Source organism: Scylla paramamosain, chromosome 37 (assembly GCF_035594125.1).
Source record: "Scylla paramamosain isolate STU-SP2022 chromosome 37, ASM3559412v1, whole genome shotgun sequence".
Lineage (NCBI taxonomy): Eukaryota > Metazoa > Arthropoda > Malacostraca > Decapoda > Portunidae > Scylla > Scylla paramamosain.
Window position 1 is genome coordinate 4,960,001 of NC_087187.1, and position 10,000 is coordinate 4,970,000.

General features: G+C 37.2%; 1 protein-coding gene across 1 annotated transcript in view; it reads right to left on the reverse strand.

Moving 5' to 3' along the window:
• The window catches only part of LOC135091408 (muscleblind-like protein 1), a 171,819-nt gene that overhangs the window by 20,362 nt on the left and 141,457 nt on the right, over positions 1-10,000 (reverse strand). The window contains 2 exon segments of the mRNA XM_063989041.1: positions 4,898-5,083; positions 8,362-8,451. Of these exon segments, the coding sequence (XP_063845111.1) occupies positions 4,898-5,083; positions 8,362-8,451 (276 nt within the window).

The window sequence follows — 10,000 nt, forward strand, 5'->3', positions numbered from 1 at the left end:
GATGATGATGATGATGAAGATGACGACAACGATAATGACGATGATGGTGATGATGCTGACAATGACGATGACAGCAAGAGCATGAATGTAAACTGGAAATGCGAAGATGAATGAAAACAATAATGAGGGTGACAATGACAGTGACGGTGATGATGGCGGTGATGATGACGGTGATGATGGAGGTTTGCGAGGCAGACAACTACCCAGGTGGATGGAGCAGCAATGAGGGGACGCCGCGGTTTAATACCACAGCCTCATTATTATCATCCCGCTAAGAATCATTATCAATTACCAGTGACTCATTACAGTGACTCATTACAGTGACTCATTACACTCGGACTATCATCACAATAGTCATGGCGGTCAAGAATAGTAAGAGAAAACAAACAAATCAGTCAACTATTAAGAAAATAATGAAAAAATAAATAATAACTTGTACATTCATAATAATAATGATGAAAAAAGTGGTAATGATAATAATAATAATAATTCATTCATATGTAACAGTAAATAAAATGGTTACAAGGAATGTCTGTTGAGATGTGACAGGAATAATAATAATAATAATAATAATAATAATAATAATAATAATAATAATAATAATAATAATAATAATAATGGTGATGGTAGTAATGGTAATACAAGTAACACGTAAACATGATGAGAAGGAAAGGGTGAAAATGTTAGCAAATGGAAAAACAGAGACAATAAAAAAATAAAGGAAAAAATGTCAAAAAATGTTGTTGCCATTGAGAACAAGCGACAAATGTTATATATATGAAAAATAATAATAATGATAAACATGTCACGTCGAAAAGGGAGAAAAAATTAAAAAATGAAAAGAAATGTGATGAAAAAACAGTAAAATAAAAAAAAATATTTATAATGAATAAGTAACGATGCAGCATAGTAGTAATTAATCGACACAAACAAACAAACACACACACACAAACACACGAACACACACATACAAACACACGTACGTACACATAATACAGGAAAAAATAAACAAAAATTCAGTATGTATATGTTAAAAGTATACATAAATTAACACATAACAAAAAATATGTATATGCAGGTTATTACAAGAGTAGTTTACAAAGGAAAAGCAAAAAATAAAGGAATACAAGAGTTAATACGAGTGTTATGTTCATGTACACACACACACGTACACACACATTCACAATCACACACACACACACACACAGAAGTACACGTTATACACACACATACACACACACTTACACACACAAACATACACACACACAAATAACAAAGAGAAGCAATGTTAGGGGTTTTAGAGTTACAACAAAAAATCGTAAATAAAAAATAATTATACATATTAATAAATGGAAGATAAAAAGGAGTAGTAGTAACAGTAGTAACAGCAAGGCATGTCAATGCAATTATTATTATTATTTGTTGGTTGTTGTTGTTGTTGTTGTTGTTTTTTTAATAATAATGCTTCCCTGAAATGAAAGAAGGTGTAATACAAGACATAAAAATTAGACAAGATAAAATTATAGTTCTTTTTTTTTTATGTGGTTAAAAAAAAGAAAAAAAAAGGAGAGAGAAAAAAATAAGTGAATAAATAGCTGAGAAGAGGCAATGGTGATAAACAACACTACATACAACAGTAATAATAATAATAATAATAATAATAATAATAATAATAATAATAATAATAATAATAATAATAATAATCTTGCTCTATTAACACACCTATCTATCTACAATTATGAGAGAGAGAGAGAGAGAGAGAGAGAGAGAGAGAGAGAGAGAGAGAGAGAGAGAGAGAGAGAGAGAGAGAGAGAGAGAGAGAGAGAGAGAGAGAGAGAGAGAGAGAGAGAGAGAGAGAGAGAGACCTATTTCCATGCATTTGCTTACTGAAGAAGAGACTGAGAAGGAAGAGAGAGGAAGAGAATGATGAAGAGGGAGGAGGGGAAAGAGAGAAGCAGTATCACCCCTCACCATTCTTCCCCTCTTCCCCTTACTCTTCCTCCTCTTCTTCTTCCTCAACATGCAATTACTTTAAGAAATATCCAGTGAGGAGAGAAAAATCTACATAATAATAATAATAATAATAATAATAATAATAATAATAATAATAATAATAATAATAATAATAATAATAATAAATTTTACTCTATTACGAAAACATTTTCTTTCTACACTTACATAAAAAAAAATAATTAATTACTGTCATGTAAGTATTATTCTCAACATATGCGTACATGTGAAGACTAACAGTAGTAAACTTGTGTGTGTACGTCAAGACATCATGTACGTATGTGAACTGCAAGGCAAAATGTGTACACGATACATACACACACACTTAACAATACGTACACACTGAAATAGAGAAAAAATAAATAAATAAATATGGAAATAAAAGGAGATAGAAGAACAAGAAGAACAAGAGGAAGAACTAAATCAAGAACAAGAACGAGGAAGACCAGAAGATAAGGGAGGAAAAAGGGTGTGAAGAGAAGAACAGAGGAAGGATAGAAGGGTAAAGAAAGGGAATAAAAAGAATGGGAAGAGAAAATTGAGAGGAAAGAGGGATGGATGGAGAAGAAAAGAGAAAAGAGAGGAAGAGATGATGGTAGGATATAAACAGAAGAGGATGAAAGAGGTGTGAAAGAGAGAGAGAGAGAGAGAGAGAGAGAGAGAGAGAGAGAGAGAGAGAGAGAGAGAGAGAGAGAGAGAGAGAGAGGCGTGTGGGAGGTAAGCCATGAAGCCATCTCCTCTTCCTCTCTCCCTCTTCCTCTCTCCCTCCTCCTCCTCCTCCTCCTCCTCCTCCTCCTCCTCTTCCTCCTCCTCTCCCTCTCATTACCGCGAAGCTTAAGTTTAACGATGCGGATTTAAAAAAAGAATCAGCTTCCATGTTTTTTTTGTTTTTTTTTACTTTTTTACTTTTCTTTTTTTTCTTTTTCTCTATTTTATGTAAAGTGGATTTTTTTATTTGTTATCTTTCTTATTATTGTTATTGTTGTTGTTGTTTTTTTTATCGTTATTTGTTTGTATCTGCTCTCTCTCTCTCTCTCTCTCTCTCTCTCTCTCTCTCTCTCTCTCTCTCTCTCTCTCTCTCTCTCTAATTATTATCCTTACTACTGTCCATCTCTTAACTTGATCATCGCTATTTTCATTTTTTTTATTTAATTTATTGTCTTGGTAGTTTTTGTTGTTCTTTTATATTTTTTTCCTAAGTATGGTCATATACAACATTATCCACATTTCTTTCCTTTTCTCTCTTTTTTTCCGTCCTTTTCCCCCTTTTCCCTAGCTTTTCTCCTCCATTCCTGTCTTTTCTACTTCATTCCTCCCTTCTCTAATTCATCTTTTATTTTGCTGAACAATTTATCATCTGTTTACTCACGTTTAATTGTATGTATGTGTGTCTAATCTTATCTCTCTCTCTCTCTCTCTCTCTCTCTCTCTCTCTCTCTCTCTCTCTCTCTCTCTCTCTCTCTCTCTCTCTCTCCATATCCTTATTCATTATCTTTTATCTTTCCTTCCTTCATAAAAATATATCTCACATTCTTATTTATCTTATCATTCATTATTCTTTATTTTTCTTGGCTTTATAGAAAAAAATCCTCTTTTGCTTCTTATTTTTAGTTATTATTCTTTTTTTTTACCTTCCTTTCCTTTATAAAAAAAAATTACTGATTCTTATTCATTTTCTACATCTTGCTTATTATTACTTATCGTTCTTTGCTTTAAAAATCCTGACCTTGTTTGCCAACGTGAATAAATCTATATAATCTTCACACTTTAGCGTGAAAAAGTGGTTTTGTTCTTGTTTATTCCGTCACATTAACGGCAATGAGAGAGAGAGAGAGAGAGAGAGAGAGAGAGAGAGAGAGAGAGAGAGAGAGAGAGAGAGAGAGAGAGAGAGAGAGAGAGAGAGAGAGAGAGAGAGAGAGAGAGAGAGAGAGAGAGAGAAGAGGAAAAGCGGGGAAAGGAAAAGTGAGGGGAAAAAGAAGAGTAGGAACAGAGAGAAAGAGAGATGAGGCGACAAATGAAGAGGGAGAGGGAGGGAAACTAGAGAAAGACGAAAGGGAAAAAAGAGAAGGAAAAAGGGGAAAGAAAGAAATTAAAGAGCAAGTAAAAAAGAGTAGAGAAATAGAGGGGAAAATTAAGGGAAAACAGAAGAGATGAGGGGGGAAAACAAGAATGGGAAAGAAAGAGGGGAAGATTAAAGGAAAGAAAGAAGCATGGGAAGAGGAAAGTGAAAATAAAGATAAAAAATAAGGAAAAAATTATAGGAGAGAGTAAAAAGAAAAGAGGAAAAAGACTGAGACAAAAACAGAGAAACAGAAAAGAGAAAAAAAGAAAAACAGACCCGAAGGAAAAGATCTAAAGGAAAATAGAAAAAGAGGAGGAAAGAAAGGAAAAAAAGAGTAAAAAAATTAAAGAACCCGAGAAAGGAGATGTACAAGAACAAAGGGAGAGGGAAAACGAGGAAAAATAAAAAAAAAAGGAAAAAAGGGCACAGTGAATCACACCACGAGAGAAAGAATGAAAATAAGAAAATGTAAGGTAAAGAAAAGAAAAAAATGAAAAAAATAAGTGAGTCACATCGAGAAAAGGAAAGAATGAACCCAAAAAAAAAAGAAAGAAAAAAACAGGGAGAAAAGACAGCACAGTGAAAACAAACCGGAGGAAAAAGTGGAAGAAATAACGAAAACAACAAAAAAAAAAATCATAAAGAAAAAAAAGGAAGAGGAAACAAAACAAACCTAAATAAAGAAAAAAATAACAGTATCAATCCTCAAGAAAAAGAGAAAGAAAGAATAAAAAAAGTGAAGACAAAAAAAAAGTGAAGACAAAAAAAATATGAAAAAAAAGGAAAAAGGAAAAAGGAAAAAGAAACTAGCACACTAAGTCATACCTCTAGTCGATCAGTCCTTGGCACCTTCTGGGCAGGCACGACGGCTTGCTGGGGGACTACGCCAGTGATGGGGGAGGCCACTGCCCCATCAGTCACGCCCATCGTCATAACGGGGGAGGAGGCGATGTAGGGATTGAAGTTGCTCATGGTGGGGATGCCGGGGAGGTAAGGCGCGGAGTTATGCTGCTGGGGGAGACCAAGCGGGGTTAGTATGGGCATGGCTTATGAGAGAATGGGGAGTTTATATGGGGGGCACGGGGAAGGGTCGAAAATATATAGAGAGAGAGAGATGTGGGTTTGTATGGGGTTGGTTAAGTTGGATTAGGTAATGGGAGTGATGGGGGTGAGGAATGGGAGGTTTGGGGGTAATGGGTTTGTATGGAGGTGGTGGAAGAAATGGGAGGTTTGTATGGGAGTGGCTACTGGGATGATGGGGGACTGAATGGGGTGAGGACGGAGTATGGGGTGGCTATGGGTGTAATGGAGGGGTTGTATAGGAGTGGATAGGGGTTTGGATGGTATGGAAATGGAAGAACAAGAATAAGGAAAACAAGAAAAGAAAATAATAATAACGATAACAATTATAACAAAAGCAACAAACACAATACAATGAGCAAGAAAAAGGAAGAAAAGTAGGAAAAGAAAAGAAAACTAAGGAAAAAAAATAGAGAATAAGAACAAGGATGAAACACAACAAACTTTAAAGCTGCAAATTGAAATACTAGTAACATTACGAATACTAGGAGAGACAAAAACACAAACACTAGAGAAAAAAAAAGAAAGAAAAAAGAGGAAGAGAAGAAAAAACAACAAAACCGAAAGGGAAAAGAGAAAAAAAGGAACAGAACAGAACAGAACAGACTCAACAGGAAATAGAGAAAGGAAAAAGAGGTAGAAGGACAGAAAGAATGAAAAATATATCAAGTACAAAAGACAATATATACTACATAATGAAATAGGCGGGCACAGCAAGGCGTACATTTTACTAGTCATATATCTTCTAAGCCCTACGAGAAAAAGCTTAGCAAAGTACAAGATGAACAGGACAACACGTGTACTAGGGATTACTAGGGGCAGGTACCTTGTAAACATTGAACCAGGTGTGAAATTGAGAGGTAAAACTAGGGATTAGGTACTAGGGAGATCAGGTTACTAAGAGAGCCTTGTTGGGTGATTGCAGGTACTAATAGGAGGGTACCTTGAAGGGGATAGGCAGGTACCAGTACTATTTGATTCTTACTATGATTTTGCGAGGGGAGAATGGTAAGGGAGAGCGTTACTAAGAGGGTCAGGTACTAGGAGGCAGGTAAACAAAAGCCAGGTAAGGTGAAGAAATATAAGGGAAATAAAGGGGAGAAACAAACAAACTTATAAACACAAGAATATAAGCGTAGCAAAAGAAATAAAAATAAATAAAAATAAATAAAAAAGGAAAATAACTGAAATAATAATGATAATGATAATGATAATAATAATAATAATAATAATAATATGAAAAAAAGGGAAAAATAAAGGAAATTAATAATATACCTACAAATTTCTTTCCCCCACAAAAAAAAATTATATTATTGAAAATTTTAAGTGATGTGAAAAGAAAATGAAAGTTGATGTTAACTACATAACAAAACTATTGATGATTATTCTTTATTTGATATATTTCTTTATTATTCTTTATCTTCTCTTCTTTATTCCTCACACACACACACACACACACACACACACACACACACACACACACACACGCACAAAGTAGTAGTAATAATAGTAATAGTAGTAGTGGTAGAAACTTTACACCGAAGGAATACAATATGAAAAAGAAAGAGAGAGAGAGAGAGAGAGAGAGAGAGAGAGAGAGAGAGAGAGAGAGAGAGAGAGAGAGAGAGAGAGAGAGAGAGAATAAATAAGCAAGAGACCAACGGAAAGACAAGCCAGACAGAGGACTAGACATAACATTCTCTCTCTCTCTCTCTCTCTCTCTCTCTCTCTCTCTCTCTCTCTCTCTCTCTCTCTCTCTCTCTCTCTATCCACAAAACCCACTTTCCCCGCGCCTTCACCACACGCCGCCCTGCACTGTTCAAGACACGCTGCGCAATATTAGGACATCACCCCGTTTGGAATCAACAAAACGCGCTGCGCAAACGTAAGATCAATGAACAACAAACTACTGAGCTTTTTATGGATAACAGAATCACCCCCCAATACTGCCCTGCGCTTTAAACTGATCTAGGAAATAACAAACTGCGTATATTATTAAAACCAATCCACAAATCGCGCTGCGCTAGGCTGTACTTAAGATACTTGCGCTTTTTTGCGATTTTTAGCCAAGCCGCGCTACGCTAAGCTAGGCTAAAGCTGTGATGGTGGTGCTGCGGTGTTGCTAGCTGCTGTGTTCAACTGTGGAGGGCTAAGCTAAGTCTGTGAAGGATATAAAGAAATAGCTGTATTTTTATTTATTTATTTTTTTCTTCACTAGTCTGCGCTGTTTTGAAAAGCGCTGCGCTGTTTAGCCGTGTTTTGTTTTGAAGCTGTGGTGGCGGTGGTGGTGGTGGTGGTGGTGTTACTAGTTCGTGTGTGGTGTTGAGGAGGGTTAAGTATCGTGTGTGTGTGTGTGTGTGTGTGTGTGTGTGTGTGTGTGTGTGTGTGTGTGTGTGTGTGTGTGTGTGTGTGTGTGTGTGTGTGTGTGTGTGTGTGTGTGTGTGTGTGTGTGTGTGTGTGTGTGCTATTATGTGCGTGAAAGAATGTGAAATGTATACATGACTGAAACTCTGGTGTGCATGAGAGAGAGAGAGAGAGAGAGAGAGAGAGAGAGAGAGAGAGAGAGAGAGAGAGAGAGAGAGAGAGAGAGAGAGAGAGAGAGAGAGAGAGAGAGAGAGAGAGACTGTACGTGTATGACTAACCGACTGACTCACTCACTGACTAACTGAATACATATGTCTGTCTGTCTGTCTGTCTGTCTGTATGTATGTATGTATGTATGTATGTATGTATGTACGTGTATTACTAAACAAATAACTAACTGCATAACAGATTTTTGTGACTTAACTAAATAAGTGAATGGAAACCTGTGTGTGTGTGTGTGTGTGTGTGTGTGTGTGTGTGTGTGTGTGTGTGTGTGTGTGTGTGTGTGTGTGTGTGTGTGTGTGTGTGTGTGTGTGTGTGTGTAACTAACTACAAAAATAAATAAATAAATAAATAAATAAAACTAACGTGTAACTAACTAAAGAAATGCATATAACTCCCTCTGTATGTATGTATGTATGTATGTATGTATGTATGTATGAATATATGTATGTATGTATGTACGTATCTTACTATACTGACTAAATAAATGCAAGTATATTTTTTTAGATGTATGTAAACTATAACTGTGTGTGTGTGTGTGTGTGTGTGTGTGTGTGTGTGTGTGTGTGTGTGTGTGTGTGTGTGTGTGTGTGTGTGTGTGTGTGCCAGCCCAGGACACTTACACCCATCATGACACAACACGCCTCATGTGAGCTTAGACCAAGGGTGGGCGGCCGGAGTGGGCTGGTGGGAGCGAGGTGGGGAGGCTGGATCTGAAGGGGAAGGGAAGAATGGGGTCTGTGGTATCTGCATCACATCTTTGGGGGGGAGGGGGAGGAGGAGGAAGAGGAGGAAGAGGTGACGAAGAAGAGGGAAGATTAATTAATTTCTATTCTTTTTCTTTTCCTTCTCTTCTTGTTGCTTCTCCATTAAAGGAAGAAGAAAAGAAGAAAAGGAATGGGAGGATAGAAATTAAATAATATTACTTCCCCTTCTTTCCCTCCTCCTCTTCTTCCTGTTTCTCTATTTAAGGAAGAGGAAGAAGAGGAGGGAATTTCCTCTTCCTTTCTTCCTATTCTTCTTCCCATTTCTCTATTAAAGAAAGAGGAAGAAGATAGAATGGAGGAGACACATCAAATCCATTTCTTCCTTTTCCTTTCTTCCTATTCTTCCTCCCATTTCTCTATTTAAGGAAGAGGAGGAAGAAATGGGAAGGGACATATTTAAATTCACATCTTCCCCATCCTCCTATTCTTCCTCCCATTTCTCTATTAAGGGAATAGGAAGAGAAAAAGGAAGAGGAAAGGGGGACATCAAATCTACCCTTTCTTCCTTTCCTTTCTCGCTATTCTTCTTCCTGCTTCTCTATTTAAGGAAGAGGAGGAGGAAGAGGGAAGAGGGGGTATACATTAATCCTCTTTACCCTCTTTTCCTCTTACCTCTTATTTTGCAAGGAAGAGGAAGAGGAAGAGAAAGAAAAAGGACTTAGTTATTCTATTCTCTCCTCCTCCCTTGACATTCTCTTCCTTCTTATTTATCTCCCTTTTCCTGACAAGAGATGAGAGATAGGTAGAAATTTCTCCTCCTACTACTCCTCCTCCTCCTCCTCTCTTCTTCTATTTCTCTTCCTTCTTTCTACTTTCTTTCCCAGTCTTCTATATCTTTCTCTATTCCTTCTACTTTTCTGCATTTGAGAGAGAGAGAGAGAGAGAGAGAGAGAGAGAGAGAGAGAGAGAGAGAGAGAGAGAGAGAGAGAGAGAGAGAGAGAGAGAGAGAGAGAGAGAGAGGTGAGGAGAGAAAAATTAGGACAGTGAAGGAGAAAACGCGGAGGAGGAGGAGGAGGAGGAGGAGGAGGAGGAGGAGGAGGAGGAGGAGGAGGAGGAGGAGGAGGAGGAGAAGGTGGATGAGATCACACCCGAACACACACACACACACACACACACACACACACACACACACACACACACACACACACACACACACACACACACACATTCACCATAAGCCCCTTTTTCGTTTCCTTTCTCTCCTCCTCCTCCTCCTCCTCCAAGTCGGCCATTTTGAAAGGGTGACATCATAAGTAAACAGATGACGCAATACTATCACAACACAACGCAGTCGAGGTGAACGTATGTGGTGTTGCTTAAATTCCTAATAGTATTCTTTTACGCTGTACAGTAAGTAACCTATGACAGAATAATGTAACCTTACTCGTGTCTTGTTTTCCTGTCTTTTTCAACCTGACCTGCTAAATATAATGTGCTTTCCCTTCTACTGTCTTATTTTCCTCTCTATTTCAACCTCTTCATAATCACACACACA